The following is an 18,215-nucleotide window of genomic DNA, read 5'->3' as shown; positions in this document are numbered from 1 at the left end:
GGCGCAAATGGCGTGGGGCGGTACAGCTTTGGAGATTTCCTGAAAGGCATAATTCGGGCATTACTATACTCACATCACCAGACAGGCAAACATTATACAGTCTATCGAGGCAAGCCAAGGTTTTGAGCCTACAGCTCAAAAGTCTTGGTAGTCCTGAATAAAATTTCTCACTCAGTAAACAATGTAATGTAATAAAATAACAATAGGCATAATATCATCTAGTTTTAACAATTTTGGAAATCGAAAATATCTTACTTTCAAAAAGCAACTATATGAAGAGATATTTACATCGAGCAACAATTTTTAAGAAATCTGTTTCCTTCACTATGGGAAATACGAGCATCCCCCGAAGGCAGCATGAACACCTCAAGACTTGTTCTGCCTTTTATTATTCAGAGAAAACATGCTACCCTTTGTGCTGTGAATTTATTTTAAACTTAAAATTCACCAGCCATAAAGGGCAACTGTAGATAGGCCTACTGATTTTATTTTTAGCCTACATAAAAATACTTCACATGGAGGCATTCAGCCACTCAAGTACCCGGATTGTTGTATCTGATGCCTTTTTATGGCATCCTCAAACATGTGACTTATAAACAGCTACATATTGTCTAGTCAATACACTGTTTCAATCTTCACACTAATTCTACGATAGCAAACATAATTTTTGTATCATAGCCTACTGCTAGCTGCCAAAAACCTGTTTATCTAGCGGCTACTTTTCATTTTTAATTCAGGGGGAAAATGCACGTTTGAACGTCTTTGTTAGGCCTATGTGTAGCCTATATTAGGTTATCAGATGTAGGCTGTCCTTAGTTTTATAGTAATATTTTAACAACAGAGGGACCAAAATTTTGTGTTTGTGTTTCACTGGCAAAGAAATGGACCACCTTTAGGCCAAAGACGCGTCATGAATAGCTGTAGGCCTATCTTATCTTCCATTTATGGACTTACCTCTCAAACCTGGACTTGACTTTTGTCGGATGTTTTCTTTTCTCAAAGAGTTGAACATGTCCACAGTAACGCTGCTCCTATCTTGTCTGCTTTACAGAGAAGTCCTTGCGCTGTCAGGTAAGTAGCCAAAAGACCACAATGTAGAAGCCTATCGAATATTATGTTTCTTTAACAATCCCTGTCATAGTGCAGGGACAACTTCGTGTGCGCAATTACGCATCATTTTTATCCAGGAAACTTCTGGCACATCACGGATCTGCACTGGGATCCGACTTACAAATCGACCGCTATTCCTGAACTTGTGTGTGCATCAAGCGGCAAACGACCTGCAGCCAATGCGGGGGAATTTGGACACTATGCTTGTGACTCGCCATGGCACCTTATAAACTCGTCTGTGTATGCCATGAAGGATATTCTACCAGACCCGGACTTCATCGTATGGACAGGGTAGGATATGTATCTGCTTAGGCTGCGACATGGTGCTGGCTTGTTGATTCTCACGTCCATCTCTAGAGAGGCAAATGCCTTTTTTTTTTACAAGATATCATGCACTAGGGGGTCCCTATAGGGGCACATAAGTGTTGTCCCTCTGAAAGAATATCCCGGTGGGCCCCCTCCAACTGTGGGCCCAAAATTCTCTTTCCCCACTACACATTTAATCTACTACCAGGCTATCTATTGTTTTGATTCTCAGAGATGACACACCACATGTACCCAATGAGGATCTGGGAGAAGAAGCAGTGCTCCACATTATCAGCAACCTTACCCACATGATACATCAGGTGTTTCCAAGTAAGTGTGAGGTCAAGGCGTCGTGTATAACGGAGAAAACATCAATGATCAACATATACTGAATAATTCATATTAATGATGAAAGCTTTACATTTACTGCCTTCCTTAGACACTAAAGTGTACTCTGCCCTTGGCAACCATGACTACCACCCTAAGAGCCAGCTTCCTGCAGGTCCAAGCTACATCTATGACAAAACAGCAGAAATGTGGCGGGACTGGTTGGCTCCAGAGTCCCAAGAAACATTTAAAAAAGGTGAATAAAGCCTCTTGTGATCCCTTAAGATTAAGTCTTTTTGGGGGGGTGATGGAGTGGATAAGACACATGAGTTTGGCGTGAGAGACCCGGGTTCAATTCCCCACAGTGACCTCTAACATATTTAGCAATTTTAAGTCACTTTGGATAAAAGCATCAGCTAAATGTATAAATGTAAATAAAAACAACTGCTCTCCAATAAATCACAAATTGTGCATACACAAATGATACATCTGAAAGCACATCTGATTGTGTCATCCCTTTTCTGCAATATTATTCTTTACATAGGTGGATATTACACAGAAAAGCTGCTGAATCGAACCGGTTTCAGGATGCTGGTTCTCAACACTAATCTCTACTATGACCAGAACAAGCTGACCCAGGACATAGATGACCCAGCGGGTCAGTTTAGCTGGGCGGACCGGGTTCTTACAGAGGCCGGCAACAACAAAGAAAAGGCAACGCATCTTATCTATCTGTGCCTTGCAACAGGAGTTAAATTGCATTTAATACTGGTCCTGCCACTATCCTCTCATCTTTTAATTTGCAATGTTGTTTGAATGACCTCTTAGAGGGAATACAATATTCAGCACATACCAAATACCTCATTCCTATTTTTAAAGCTGGGTAAATAGGAAGAATACTTTGAGTTTACATCCCCTGTATGAGTAATTATCTCATTGGAAAATAGGTTAATTTTCACAACAGTTGACCCTAAAATCTCTAAATCTGAGCCCTGGCAGGCTGCTCCAGCTCAAATTAATTCATGCATTGCAAAAAAGAAAATAGATTCAAATAGTAGAATTCTGCTACTGCCGGCCACTGATTATTTTTGCTAACACTACATTGGTTGCTCTATCAGGTGTACATCATTGGCCACGTTCCCCCAGGTTCCTTTGAGAAGAAGAGAAATAAGCCATGGTTCACACGTAAATTCAACCAGCAATACTTGGATTTAATTCAAAAGCATCATTCAGTCATACTTGGACAGTTCTTTGGCCATCATCATACTGACAGCTTCCGAATGTTCTATAACTCCGAGGGTAAGGTCAGACTCTTTATACTACTGCTACTACTTTCCTTGTTTTGCATCAGTGAATGGTTGGTATTTAATTTTACTTTGTTTTTACGTTTTAATTTCGCAACTGTGATGCACAGTTAATCTTACATTAAATGCCCAGATGTTTCCTGTTAGCTTTTGGAACATGATACTGTGTTAATCAGCGGTGATGGCTCTACTGTTTTACAGGCTCTCCTATCAGCACAATGTTCCTCAGCCCAGGTGTCACACCGTGGAAGACAACGCTTCCTGGAGTCGTGGACGGAGCCAACAACCCTGGGATTCGTGTCTTTGAATATGACACCCAAACACTCCTGGTCAAAGTAAGTCAAGGCTAGTCTGTGTGCTTTCCCTTCAAATATGTTTAGAAGCACTGGTAAGCTGCATTATACCGCCCATATGTATTTTTGGATGTGCAACCTCCAAGAAAGCACCTATATTCTGGTTTCTGTTTTTTTTTACCACTCTCAGGATATAGTGACTTATTATCTAAACCTGACTCACGCTAATGCAGCCCGCGCACGCTGGGAGAAGGAGTATCGCCTCACAGAGAGCTTCAGAGTGCCAGACGCCTCCGCAGCCTCCATGCATCAGGTTCTGGAGCGCGTTGCTAATGACCGTTGCTACCTACAGAAGTACTATGAGTTCAACTCTGTTAGCTATGACCTGACAGAGTGTGACAGTGACTGCCGCGTCGACCACGTGTGTGCAGCCAGAGAGGTAGACTTTGACAGGTATGAACGCTGTCTGGAGAAAGAAGGGGCAGCTGCCATTTATGGTGGTTTGCTGTTGGTCCCCTCTGTGGCTGTAAGTCTGGTGTTGTCCAATCGGTAATGATCATCTAAATCACAGATGATGATGTAAAAAATTTAGTTATGCACTAATGTACTTAAAAAAAAAAAACCAACCTTTGGCTTCAGCAATCTTTGTTGTGGCCTCTTTATCTTGGTTTATTGGCACTGGTTGAATATGTGATTTCCAGTCAATAGATGAAATGTGTGGTATTCATGTGGCTCAAAAGGCATAAGTACATACAATTAAACTGTGTCAAATGTTTCTTTACCCCTAATCTTCCCTGTCTAAATATATTTAATAAAACCAGAAATGGCTAAAACTGTTGTTTATTGGGTGACTGTTATTTTAACAGATTGAATCAATGCATCGTGAATATCTGTATAATAACAACAGTAAATCTGTTGATTAATATCGATTGCACTTGCTCATGCTCACATAACTTAGTAAACATATCAGATATAGCTGCATTATCTGGGCTCCATAATGCTTCCTGTTATCCCATATCTCTATTATATAAAGATTTAAAGAGTTTTTAATTACTGTCAGTAAGGTTACAGATACTGGACTCTGAGCCTGCTGTAAAGACATATTTATTGAGTATGTGCTTGAGCAGTTTATTTGATTGACAACATTAATGTGGCAGTCCTGTTTCACTTCAATTTATACACTTTGGTCTTGACAGTGTAGTGATTAGAAGATGGGCCTGTTCACATGATCAGGACCTGTTTAGCTGAAGTGAAAGGCTGCATGGCTGCGTCCAGAGCTTTGCTGTAGTCTTGTAGACCCACCTGGTTGCAGGCAGGAGCTGTCAGCTTTCCCTGCTGGATGAGGTGGCACAGTTCATCCAGCATGGCTCTGAATGCTCTTCCATCTAAGGAAAAAGTCCCATATAATGCCTCATTAAATTAATTTAATAAGACTTACTTGGGTACATTGATCTATGAAAGATCAATGTCGACTCACCGTTTGAGTGGTCTTTTTTCCACTTTGTGACCCAAAATCCCCGAACCTTCACATCCTTGAAAATAAGAGCACTCTGGAGAGGACAAGTTTAATAAGTGTACTGAGAGAAAAGTGTCACTGTTAAATGTACTGTTGAATCTGGGAGGTCGTAGGAGGTTTCATCTTACCACAGGGACAGTAACTGGCTGTTTGGCCATCCCTCCATACGTCACCATAGATCCTCCAAACCTACAACATTTGGCAATTATGGCACTTTATGATAAGATTTTCTCTTCAGAGTAAGATATTAGATCATGTCACCAAAGCTGATTCAGCGTCCTCACTGTAGGTGACGGAGCAGTTCTGTTGCACTCTTGCCTCCAACTCCATTCAGTGCCAGTTTAGGCTTTGGACAGGCCTTTTCAAAAGACAAAAAAACCCCATAATAGTGGACTGTGTTTATTCACCAATAGCCAAAGCCACCTGATCATATATTTTAACCGGTCTTCAGACCCACAGACCTTGAACAGTTCCTTAATCTCAGGCCGCCTCAGTGCCTCTTCTTTGATCACGTGAGTTGCGCCGATAGCCTTCAGCCTATCACTGAGCTGTGTGAACTCTGGCCTTTGAAAAGGAAGACAAAATGAAGAAGTTCATTACCGTCATAAATTCTAGCACACAAAAAAGCTTTTTGTTACTCTTGGACAATATACCCCACAGTCCGGTGGACTTCAGGGACAGTCTGATAACCTAGGCCAGTGATTAGGACTGACAAGTTTAGTCTCATAAAAAGACTTGATATAGTAGGACAGAGAGCTGAAGTTTAACCAGTCAGCTATTTACCCACAATATCTATAAAATGATTAAGTTCACCTGTCTCTGACAACGTTAATAGTGTTTATTCCTCTTGCAGCAGCAATTTCAATTACAGCCTGCCCAACTCCACTGTTGGCTGCATTCTGTATCACAGTTTCACCTGCAAGGACAGCAGATTGAGGGAAAGTATCACAGAATGGCTAAGACGACAGCAGCATGTCATATTTGAGATAATATAGGCATGAATACTTTAATGAACACTCATGGAGTTTTGAAGAGATTCCTTACTTTGCAAGTTCATGATAGAAAAATTGCCACATAACACCTGAGCAAGGCAGGGGCTTTAAATTCACAGACCAAAGTGAGGACTATTACTGTAAGTCGCCTGTGCTTCAGTGGTATGTTTGAACCATGTTGAAACATACAAACTGATCCAGGGGTTTGGAGTACTATGAAAGAAAATTCATGTTATGAGCCTGTGTGTGGAGATTATTACCTGGCTTGAGATCTTCAAAGTCTGAGAGCATCCTGAAGGCAGTGCAGGGATTCACCCCCAGTGTGGCAGCAGACAACAAGGGAATGTCATTTGGCAGCGAGATGACATCGTCCTCAGCTAACACTGCCTCTGTCCTCCATGTCCCTGCTCACACAAAGGCACAACACTCTTTAGGTCTCAAGTCGGGAAACATAACTGTGACACTGTTTACTCATTCGTGTAATTCAAGTAGGGTTCCAACGTCATAGTACAGTAACTGCCTCAGACAATATCACAGTACACGGAATTACACAATTATTATTGTTATCAATTACAATGACCCTTAAAGGAATGAAAAGGGTCTCCCTTTTAAGAATAAATAAAAGATTTGTATGCGCAGGTAAGATTCTCCATCCAGTTGGGCTTCTTTTTTTTCCATACCGTAGACAAACAAATGGTATGCTACATGGTATGATAGTGGTCAATGTTCATTCTATGGTATACCATGAAACCGGCATACCGCTGCAACCCTAAATTCAAGCTTACCTAGCCCAGCATCTTTTGGAATGACCCAGTCTCCTGTTTTGAGGGACTTCACCTGGCTACCCACCTCCACGACCTGGGCCACTCCCTCGTTGCCCCCAACAGCTGGGAGGTCAGGCAGGATAGCGTAAGTACCTGAAAAAACACTGTCAGATAAACTGATCTTCATACTTTACAAAAAATGTGTTTGATTTCTTGGTAGACCTGCTTTCAAATTAGGCTACTGTACGGGTACTGTAAAAAGACCAATACCAAATACCTTGAATCATGTTGATGTCAGATGGGTTTATTGGAGCTGCCAGCATTTTAACCAGGACATCCTTTGCACCTATGGGGGGCAGAGCTACATCCTCCAACCTGGCAACCCAAAAAAACCCTCATATAATTATGTACATAAAATAATGTAAATCATTATTTATACAGAAGCCTGTTTACACCATATTGTTGTTGGTATGGTTTGGTGACAGACTTAGAAAAAACACAGTCCAGGAAATATTAAAATGTAGTTTTACATGTCTGACCAATGGAATGTTGGAAATTATAAATATAGCTTTTTCTTTAAAATAAAAAGCAGTCAATGCCTTCTAGACACCTTTAAAAGCAGTCACATGACATTATTCACTCATGCTGCTGAAACTTTATCAATTAATTGATTAGTCAATCAACAGATGGTAATCCCCAACAATTTTGATAATCAATTAATCATTTAAGTTATTTCTAAAGCAAAACGATTTGCTAAGATTTGCTTATTCCAGCTTCTATTATAAATTATCCCGCCAATGGAATACTTTGTGACTGCTATGGGTTGGGTGTGTTACCCAGACGTAGCGTGCATTTGACAAACTAACCATTTACTCTTCATTCTTAAAGTATTTTCTCGTGTCGTGCGACATAATGGTGAGATTTATGCTTTTATCAGAATTGCTTTCAAACTGTATTTTTCAATTTTACAAGAGAAAAGACGTAAAGGATGAAGACTAATTGGTTGATTTAACAGATGAACGTCTGGTTAACTGCCCCTCCTCCGTTAATGAGCAGCATACAACCGCTTCACTCGGCTTTACTATCGTGGGACCACATATTAACGATAGTTTTTGCATTTGTATGGTTACAGGAACGACTAATGTTTAATGTATACTTAAACATGCACTCTTACTGAACGACTTGAGACGGGTCTCCGTGTTTTCTGTACAGAAGAGCCGTGTATGTTTGTGCTGCAAGTCCAGCTGAATGACTGAAGAGAGAAGCGTTAGCATTAGCAATAAAGTTAGCCCTAACGGCGGCGAAGCTTCTCCTGCAGACCGTCTGGCTTCTTGAACAAACTGTGTGAAGTGGCAGCCACATCACGACACAGGGGTTTCCTTTGAAATATAAAAGCAACACCGCTGTGCAATAATATTATGTCATTTGAAGTGTGAGTTTTGGTAGCACTCCTTAAAGTGTTCGGCCATGTTGGATTTAACCCCCGAGGCAGTGTCATTGAAAATATAAACAGAGAACAGCGCCCCTCATGGATAAACGCGGTGAGTCGCTGCTTTTAGCTGGAACTATCGGTCCAGTACTGAGGATTTCAGGGGGTTGCCAGGTAGACAAAAAGAGGAATTGATTGTTTTCTTTGGTATTTCACTTCATGTAATGCAACCATGCGAGACGTTTTGAGTTATACCCAATCGAAAATGCCCTCATAAGCTACTGCTATATAGTACTGTACAGTTTTGTGGTACTTCTACTTAATTATGTGCATACTTCCACTTCATTACATTTTTGAAGGAAGTACTATAGCACTGCAAGTGAGGATACATTTGCGACTAATCTATTTTCTTTCTTCATCTAGTAGGCCTAAAAGTATTCACATTAAAATTTCTCAGAATCAAGATTACATCTTCACATTTATTTTTTGGTCAGAATAACAGTCAAAAACACAAGATTTATTACATTTACAATTAATATCTTTGTTGAAGGACACAATTCTCACAGTTTGAGAAACTTTTATTTATTTGCTTGTAAAGACTTTAATGATAGCCTACCCAAATTGTTGCAGATCAATTTTCTGTTGACACACTAATCAACTAAAGTTCCAGCACTAACTTTTTTTACACCACTACATTTTTTGTTATACCATTAACAGATTCATATTTTTATTCAAACCATATATATATTTAGCATTTAAACCATGTATTGTGATAGAATTAACTTCAACATGAAATAAGAAATATTAGCTCCACCTTGGATGAGATACACTATTAGCATGCTGGGTACCATTATCTTATAAGGCCAACTTTATAAATGGATTATAAGTTGTAATGAATGGCTTTATTAAGGTTTGAAAAATTATTAACTGTATAGATTAATCAAACCATTAAAAGTATAGCAAAAATCTATTTGGCTAGTATATCCTCATTTGTACGGAGCCATTCTACATGATTAGTACTACAGTACACCCTACTGATAATAAATATGCACATTTACTCCAGTAAGATTTTGAATTCACAAGTTTTAGTTGTACGGTTTGTTTGACATCTCTTTTGTAAGAGCAGGAAGGCAAAAAAAGACGACACATGATTATCGACATATTTACTATGAAATGGAGCAGAACTTTACAGATAGAAACATAATCACAGTAATACTTTGAAAAGCCTACATGCTGCTCATCATTGACAAACTAGCCATTAAGATAACATAGATCAAGATAATTGTAGTCTTATGGCAGTAAACATTGATACATTCATCAGTAATAAATGCACCTTTTTTTGTTTGTGTTTTTTTTTGGAAGTAGCACAAACCATTTATTTGAGAAGATACCACAAATGAAATGGCTGATGGTCACAAACATGGCCATGAAAAGCACACATGAAGCAAACAGTGATACAGAATGCTTTGATGTGCTTCAAATGTTTCCCTGAGCACATACGTCTTACAGGTCCCTGGAATTTCAAGGTATATCTAACCCACATAACACTCGACAATCATATCACAATAACACACCACTGACGGGTCAAACAGGTTTGTTGCAATCACAGTGTCTTTCGTGGACTTGAGTTTCCAAATGATACTTTGAAAACATCATTAAGTACAGCAGAATATTGCAAACATTACAGTACAACCCTTTTAATTGTCATTCAACCTTTATCTTAACAGAGGATGTCGGAATCCAGTTAAGGGTTTGACAGATGAGTTAGTTAGTGGTTAGTTTATACAATGTTAATGACAGAGATTAGTAACAAAACTCATTTGTGTAGGTCCCTCTTTTAAATGGAGAGAAAGGAAAGTGGTTTTAGGATACACTGGCACTGCAGTCATAAGTGATAAATTCAACTGTCAAAATACTCAGAAGTAAACCATTCTATCTAATCAGAGGACTTACTTTAACAATCTTTTCATCCTTTCACATTCTGAGTGGAATTATCAAAACAACGTTTGCTTCCGCAACCTTTAAACTTGGAAAACGTGTATATAAACACGACCCAACAGCAGTGTATGAAACAATTTTTGAGCGTTAAGTCATCCATGACACATTCTTTTTGTCTTAAGCATTGATAGTCTGAATCACCAAGTATCGGCCATGTGTTGAGATGAGACAACCCCGGGTTATATACTACTAGCCCCAATCCCTTTAACAATATTCTACTACATCCCCATCTACAACGATTATAGAGGAAAATATACAATAATAGTGGAACATTTTCTTCATATCATATCATGGCAAATTATGTCCAAAAGGAGAAAATACAAAGATCATCATCACATTGGGTGCATTGGAAAGTTGAGAATCAAAAAGCCTTCACATAATTTGTAATAATTGCTTTTTTTGGCCACAATCTTAGTATTTTTCTAAGTAAAAAGAGAAACTGTTGCACCAATACATTTCCAAACCCATTTTACTTCGGCTTCCTTATCCTATGCTTCACATCTTGCGGATGAGCATTCAGTCACCAATTTGTCTTGAATAAACACTCCTGAGACTCCTTCCAATCAATCTGAACTATTCCCTGAGTTTTCAGATTGGCAATTCCTGAGATGAGCCTAAGAGTGGAGGTATTTCTTTTTTTTTTTTTTTTTCAACCAGCAACCGACTATATGTGGTATGTGAAATTCTAAAAAATATAATATAGAATATGCAACATATATTCAAAAGAGATAAAATGAATATAAAAAATAGTTAATGCATCTTACACATTATTAGTGCAGAGTAACATTGCATTGGTATTGGCATAGATAGATGAGACAATGAGATTCTCTTCTGAAAGGCTCATTGTACACAAAAATAAAAGAATAAAAAAATAATACTAGGCAAAAAAACTAAAACAAACGCACAGTCCTCATAATATTATGTACCTGTACAGTATGTGCTGTATATTGTTACTCTTGTGTTGCAATATATTACTGTTACACTGTATTCATGCTGTACTGAATAATGATTAAGGACAATGATTTATCAAGCACGTATGTACAAAGTAATACAAAGTACCTTGATTTTAAAAATGCGTTACCCAAATATATTCTCAAGTCAAATGTAGCTTTGAATAACATTTGGCAGTTTTTTGATGTCTACTAGAACATTCATTGCTGAGAGGCTTCAACAGGAGCAGAATAAGAACTCTTGGATGAAAATAAATTAGTATGATTTTTTTTTTTTTTTTTTTTAAAAGGCTTTAGAATAATCTTACATATATATTAATTGGGTGTAAAAGTCTTGTCAGCTTCTCCTGTAAAACGGGAGTAAAATGCTGATTAGCTAGCTAGTTCTACATGCTCCTCCGTGCAGGCTTGGTGTTCCTGAACTATTACCCTTCTAAGGGTTATAGAGAGGTAATGTCTTAAATAACTACCTACAAAATGGATCACACTGGATATAAACAAAAACACCAGCCTTCCTACTGGCAACATAATGTCTGATTCTGCCTCATTTTATTCAAGTAACAAGAGGAGAGCTAGTTGGACCCCTCAGTAACTCCGTCCAGTTCAAGTATCTTATTAAAAGTGATGATGTTGTACATGTATTGGGTTCAGCATCACAATAGTTGGAATTCTATCAAATCCAAGTTGAGGTCATTATAAAGCAGCAGCATTTCACACAGCAGCCAATAAAATAAGAATATACTGTAGAAGGAAAGTTGACCAAGATCATTTGCTCCTAAAAAGGTTAAAGAGTAACTTAACACCAGGTGAAAAGAAGTGTTTTGCTGCCCTCTATGGTTGAGATTTACAGAGTAACTACACTCAGTCTAATAATCTGGCTTTCCCTGCCAAAAAGTGGTGACAGTATGTTTTTCAACACTCTGAGCAGCTGTGATGTAGTGTGGGGCTAATAGTGCCACGCTACATTACAATCAGAGTACAGCAGAGTACACCTGACCACATCCAGCTGTGATGTTGGGTGTGGTCGGAGGTGCAAGTGATTTAAGTGGCTAGTATACGCCAGCAGAAGTTCTTGTTCGACGGTCTAAAGAGTACTTTAGATTTAGCACTGCCTTACTATAGCATTGTCGAACTCACAATAGCCCAGAGAAATCTGTCTGTCTCGTTTGTTCCACATATTCTTCTTTCTTGTCTAAACCTGGCACCTACTTTGCCCTCGATGCAACTTAACCGCAGACAGTTCAGTCACAGATTTGTGTGTGTTATGCTATCCTCCAGAAGAGATGAGGAGTGGCCCAGAAAGTCTGATAACATCATCTTTCCTAATCTGTGCTGCCTCCCAGGATAGACTGCCGGAAAGTTTGGGAGACTGTCATGGGTTTGGTTAGAAGTGTGCTTTGTTGCACCTATAAGCAAACACCACAGTGATGTCACAAGGTCCTGGAGTGCACCTGTACATCACTGCAGCAAGGGGAGAAGTTCAACCACTTGAGGTCAGTAAAAACAGGACTTTCAGCAAGTGTTAAGTTACTTTTTAAGGAGGTATATTAAAACTACTAATGTAATGGCAATGCTGTGTAAATACTGTAGTGCAAAAAGGATTTGATTTAATCGCAATTCAAATCACAATCTCCAAAGCAGTACTCTGAGAATATTTGGTTTGCCGTCAGCGGTTAGAGTGACAGCTTTAGTAACAGACCAAACACGCACCAATGAGGTAGACCGTGCACTTTTAGACAGCCAGCAAAACGCTGGATGAAAATAATGAAATGACAAAAAAATAACCCTGACCAAAAGCTGGAAACCACTTTTGGTCTGACATTCATTTGGCCCCAGGATTACTGGATGGTCAATAGCAATATTAGCAGATGCCAATACATTGCCTGTAGCTATACTCTAAAACCAGTCCCGCGCGTTTTCACGAACCCTCCCATTCCCCATCTGATATGCAAACTAACATTCATTACAGAGGTACCGTCACGTCTCTGCCTTGTCGGAAACTGAGGTGTAACAGTCAGGAAGTAGACGAAATGGTAAGGCAGCAAAAGTATAGCTCTATACTATACACACTTGACAATTTCGCAAAAACAGAAGAAGAGGTATAATGCCCACCGAGAGGCACAGTATCACATAAAAGAAAATGCAGGTTCTGCAAAAATCATCAAGATAATCCGTTATGACATTGCTCACTACAATCTCAAACCCCTCAAAGAACAGCAGTGATTCAAACATTTAGAAAGCGTCCTGAGTGCAATAATACAGTAGTATTCCTGAGTGTTACACCAAATGAAAACTATCCAAAAAAAAAAACCAAACTTCAGCAACATTCTTCATAAGCAATTTTTTTAACCTGAGGTAGTTCCAAAAGCAGCTTCAACAGCTAGAAGGGGATCGTGTGTCCCATCTCTCCATCAAAGCAGTTTGATTGGCCTCTGTGCTTCCCCGGCGTCAGTGTTGCCCAATTTCTTGTTTAATCAGAGGTCTCAGGTGGTGGTGCCGAGTGGCTGTGATGCTCCTCTTCTCCTTTCGCGGGGGATGGTTTTCCCTGAGAACTCGGTGAAGACTGTTGTGCTTTTATTGGGCAGTTGGCAACCATGTGGTCGATGCTCTGGCAGAAATGGCACTTCTTGGGCTGGGGTGGTAACTTGCATTCTTTGGCGTGGTGGTCCAGGCCTCCGCAGTTGTAACACCTACAAGAGTAGAGAGCATTTAGTCAGATTTGGCCACTTGGGGATAGCAAAAAGGAACATTTGAAAACAACAGTGACATCATTATCAAACATTTAAGTTGATATGGCCTAGCAGAGCATCATTATTACTCATCTGAAGTCGTGTTTCTGGCCAGCTGGCGAATGTAAGTTCAATATTCATTCTCCATTTAGTTTTGCTTTTGGTCTCCACATATTACTAAAGAAACAGCTAGCTCTTTAGCTGCTAACACTCCAGTAAGTTCACCAGCTTAGTCGCCCCCTTTGTAGGAATACTGTTTGGTGCTGGGAGTTTTTTTTGCTTAAGAGAGTGACCCCAAACAAGACAAATGACAATGCTGTGAGAGTGAAACAAAACTGCAATTGCAAGCTATAAAACCAAAACAATAACCTGAAAGATACTAAAAAGCTTCAGGGGAACTGCACTTCCGTATGGTTTATACGAGTGACCCTTTTAGATTCAAGTACCGATGTGATCCATTTTTCTCATATAAAAACAAAGTTGTAATTCATCTCAAATTTAATTCATGTCTAAACTTTAACCGGTGGATGCAAGACATGTGCTACCTCACTGAAAAGGCTGTTGTCATATTGTATACTGAACCCCGATTGGCTTCATGCTTGAACGTGCGTATCTTTAACTCAGATTCAAGATCAACCACAGAGAAACTGCAAAAACAGCCTTCCAGTGCAGTACATGATTCTGCACACTGAAGGTCAAACGTCCAAATGAAGTAACAATGACTAAAGCACATTTGAGTGGAGGGGGACTTTAAGTTATACCCGTTTGACACTAGATGTCAACATTTCACCTGGAATCAATTGAGTTTGGGTTCAGTCATAAATCTTGCAAGGGCATTCCGGGTCACATAACATTGCTCTTTGGGAGGAGCACATCAGGTACGAAACAACTGAAAAACATGTCATAATGTTTCTTAGAGGGTCAAAATTTCTAACCCAAATTCACAAAAACTTCTTCTTTGGGAAAAGCACGATATCGTGCCCTTCTCCCTGCCCTTATTAAGTATCGTGAACACCTATTTGTCACTGCCAAAAGCTTCCCGTTGGACTCTATTGTATCAAAGTAAGACATCCGTTTCGTCAACACACTTTAGAAATGACCACCATGTGGGGTCAGCAGGAGCCATCAGGCACGCCATCGGCCACCTCTGTTACAACATAACCTATAAAATGGCCACGTGTGCAGGGGCAGAAGACAGATGGGTGGTGGGTGTGGGGCAGCCAGTCTTTGCCACTGCGGACCCCTTCCGCCAATGTAGCAGCAGATGAGGTTTGGACAGGGTGGCTACCGAGGGGTCAGTGTGGCTTTGTAGCGGTGACCGTTTGAGGTGGTGTCAAGGTCTATACCGCCACATCATAGAAGCTCCCCCACATCAGCATCCATCAGGAGGCAAGTAGAGGGAAGGGAAGTGGCCCCTTTGTCTAAAAAAGCTGCAGTAATGACCTCTGAACCCTGCCCCCTGACTCCCCACCCTCTCCTCAGTTCTCTAACCCCCCCAATCCCATCTCAGTCCCCAGCCCTCTTGCATTTAACTAATACACTGTTGCCATGACAACAGTGACCTTTCACCTCCTTGCCCGGGCTCTTACATCTGTTATCAATTAAATGGACAGGAGCTTTTTTCCCCACCCTCAGTTATATATACACACACACACACACACACACACACACCCCTCTCTTTCACTCACACACAAAGGTGGTCTATAAAACATTGACTGAAAACCAGCTGTTCACTTTGGTGGCAAACTCCTTACCACTGTCCTAGTGATATCTGATTATTGGATATAAATATGATCAATCAATCTTGCATGAACCAATAAAACACCATCCAGTGTTGCATAATGAAATACGCTAGAGGGGAATGATATCTTATCAATGGATCAGTGTGGTCTAGGGAGAGTTATTGAACCACAACGGGCCTCCCAGGACTCTGAGGCGGTAATGATCTCTGTTCTCAAACAGACTACTCTCTGGCTCTAATCACAACTGACAGGAGGGTGAAGTTGATACACCTCTAACCTTGCACTATATTGATATTCAAAGAATTATCCAAAAATCAAGGCCTCCTTGGCTGTTTTGTTTTTCTTTCACTTGGAGGGATATTGTTGCATGGAATCCTTGAATCTCCATGAGAAATGTTTGATGAGTAAAGGTATTTGCAAATTGGTCGATGAGTTTATAGAAATATAAATAAATAAAAATCACAACTTTGCAGTATTGAGGAATGACAAGGCTATTCCTCTCAGAGAGTTGGTCACATTTTGTAAAAAAGAGAAAGTGCTAGAATAACCAATAAACTGTTTATGTTAATCAAATTGTGATTTGTTTAATTATTAGTTTGGTTTTGAAATTACAAATTCACATTGGTAGATGAGGTTTAGGAAGAGAGATAGAGCCAGTGGGTGTGAATTCACAAGGGGCCAGCAGATTTAAACAGTTATTGATCCAGGTCACACGTCAAGCCTGCTGGTGTGACCCTTGCTAGGGCTGGAGGTGGGGGTTGGGGTTGAGGGAGAGGAAGGAAAATTGGGAGAAACTAAAACACCATTGTATATCTGATCCAAACTGGACACAACAATGATAGTTTGTGGACTGCTGAGAAATAAAGCCTGTAAGGGTCACTAATGTAAAGGCACATAATCTGTTGCTGTCCAATGCAAACCATGTATCTCCAGATGTTTCTTTACAGCTTTAGAAAATTCTCATACTTCTAAGGCTAAATAAAAATATCCTCATTTTGGTGAGTTTGCATCCAGTGTAGCAGAGAGACAAAATAAGATTTGTGCCATTAAACAGACTCTCACAGAGGCAATCAAAATAATTATATGCTGTACTAATTTTCACAGTTTCCTTGACGCTGATATATTTCACACCACTCACTTTACAAGGAGCAAACATTTAAACATCTTCTGTTCTTTCCCAGCCCATCCCTGCTTACCTATCTCCCTTTGAACGTCGCTTCTGGACCTTCTTGCCTTTTGGTCTCCTTTCACTGCCCACACAGTGGATGCCACCTGGTCCTGTAACACGCTGCGACTCCAGGCCCTTTGATGACTTTTTGAAGGTAAACTCGACTGCTTCGCCTTCCTTCAAGCTGCGGAAGCCTTCCATGTGCAGCTTGCTCTGAAAGGTGACACAGGAAGAGGGTTCAGCATCCAAATTATTGTTTGGGTGTTTGGGAAACTCCAGTTTTATGGTGACTTAATTCCTAATAGGTACGACAGGCAGAGTCAAACCACAAAGGGATGAATGAATGTTTTTTAATCTTGTTTTCCATCACAGACACACAGTGGGTAATTCTTAGTGGGATATATACTGTCTAGCAATAATTAGATTCTTCAAAACCTGCCATGTTACACAACCAGTGATCAAATCACCTCCACATTTGGCATGTGGATACTTTGACCCTTGAGAACAACCCCCACCTATTCTTCACTGTGTGATACCATCAGAGCCTGATAGCACTTATCAGGTATCTCGTATTTTAAGGTGATCATTTTGTCTCACCTGGTACACAAGCGCGCGCGCGCACACACACACACACACACACACACACACACACACACACACACACTCTACAAAGCTTGCTGTTCCCACTCTGCTGATCAGTTTGTACGCACACTGCCCTGCATAAAAGGCACTGCTGCCTTAATGCTGTTTGTCTTTTTGAGTGGTAAATCTGACGAGGATAACCTTCAACCCCCTTCCAGAGGAACAGCATTCCACACTGTTGCCCCCACCCCGCACCACCCCATCCCTCTTCCCACCCACATCACAAAGCTCCACTGACACACTGACCACCACCACTAACCCTAAACTGCAGGATGCAGGGGTTAGTAATACGGTTGGGGGTGGGGTGAGAAGGCAGCATGGCTTCTCTGGGAGGTTGGGGGGTCAGGGAACATTCCTTGGATAGTTGTTTGGCAGAAAGACATACGGTAAATAAAGATAAAATGTGAGGGAAAGCACAAATGATTGATATCTCCCTTTGATATCAGCTTGAATATGTGATGTTTTTTATGAAAGAAACATGATTTTATTTTGTAGCGTGTTTTACAAACACCAAGCTTGGAGAGGCGTTTTAGCTGAAGTAGTCAACAATGGAGCAACAATGGAACTGGAGGTCTCAAATATGAGTAAACAGTAATGTTGGTTAGCTACATATTCACTGAATCTACACTGAACAAAACTATAAACGCAACACTTTTGTTTTTGCCCCCATTCATCATGAGCTCAACTCAACAATCTAACGATGTACACAAAAGGCCTATTTCTCGCAAATATTGTTCACAAATCTGTTAAAATCTGTGTTAGTGAGCACTTCTCCTTTGCGAGATAACCCATCCACCTCACAGACGTGGCATATTAAGATGCTGATCAGACAGCATGGGTATTGCACAGGTGTGCCTTAAGCCCCTTTTCCACTGCATGGTACCAGCTCAGATCGCCTAGACTCTACTCCCTTTATTGGTTTTTCATGGGGGGGGGGGGGGGGGG

At 40.3% G+C, this 18,215-nt stretch overlaps 3 protein-coding genes across 6 annotated transcripts in view; 1 reads left to right on the top strand and 2 right to left on the bottom strand.

The window, feature by feature from the left end:
- Nucleotides 1–697: 697 nt before the first annotated feature.
- Nucleotides 698–4,173, top strand: smpdl3b (sphingomyelin phosphodiesterase acid like 3B). 2 transcript variants are annotated; one of them, XM_046044381.1, is made up of 8 exons: nucleotides 698–1,071; nucleotides 1,188–1,401; nucleotides 1,649–1,746; nucleotides 1,856–1,999; nucleotides 2,288–2,457; nucleotides 2,862–3,042; nucleotides 3,249–3,382; nucleotides 3,531–4,173. In XM_046044381.1, the coding sequence occupies exons 1-8, from the start codon at nucleotides 945–947 to the stop codon at nucleotides 3,891–3,893; spliced, it is 1,431 nt and encodes a 476-aa protein (XP_045900337.1). In that variant the 5' UTR covers nucleotides 698–944; the 3' UTR covers nucleotides 3,894–4,173. The 2 variants fall into 2 exon arrangements, with proteins under 2 accessions (XP_045900337.1, XP_045900338.1); XM_046044382.1 differs by having other exon boundaries at nucleotides 702–1,071; nucleotides 1,142–1,401.
- Nucleotides 4,174–4,428: 255 nt separating this feature from the next.
- Nucleotides 4,429–8,095, bottom strand: mecr (mitochondrial trans-2-enoyl-CoA reductase). The gene is made up of 10 exons (XM_046044384.1): nucleotides 7,787–8,095; nucleotides 6,890–6,987; nucleotides 6,634–6,765; nucleotides 6,109–6,252; nucleotides 5,670–5,772; nucleotides 5,318–5,420; nucleotides 5,141–5,214; nucleotides 4,985–5,045; nucleotides 4,818–4,890; nucleotides 4,429–4,725 (listed from the first exon to the last, which is right to left on the bottom strand). Exons 1-10 carry the CDS (start codon nucleotides 7,972–7,974, stop codon nucleotides 4,562–4,564), a joined length of 1,140 nt encoding a protein of 379 aa, XP_045900340.1. The 5' UTR covers nucleotides 7,975–8,095; the 3' UTR covers nucleotides 4,429–4,561.
- A 1,094-nt stretch (nucleotides 8,096–9,189) lies between these two features.
- lin28aa (lin-28 homolog Aa) overlaps nucleotides 9,190–18,215 on the bottom strand; it is a 14,196-nt gene continuing 5,170 nt past the window's right edge. For all 3 annotated transcript variants that reach the window (XM_046044398.1, XM_046044397.1, XM_046044399.1), the window contains exons 3-4: nucleotides 16,657–16,841; nucleotides 9,190–13,679 (exon numbers count right to left, since the gene is read on the bottom strand). In XM_046044398.1, coding sequence (XP_045900354.1) covers nucleotides 13,460–13,679; nucleotides 16,657–16,841 — 405 coding nt within the window. In that variant the 3' untranslated portion in view covers nucleotides 9,190–13,459. The remainder of the gene's footprint in view (nucleotides 13,680–16,656; nucleotides 16,842–18,215) is intronic.

This window comes from Micropterus dolomieu, linkage group LG03, assembly GCF_021292245.1.
Source record: "Micropterus dolomieu isolate WLL.071019.BEF.003 ecotype Adirondacks linkage group LG03, ASM2129224v1, whole genome shotgun sequence".
Lineage (NCBI taxonomy): Eukaryota > Metazoa > Chordata > Actinopteri > Centrarchiformes > Centrarchidae > Micropterus > Micropterus dolomieu.
Note: the sequence above shows the minus strand (reverse complement) of the source record. Positions and strands in the feature narration are given on the sequence as shown.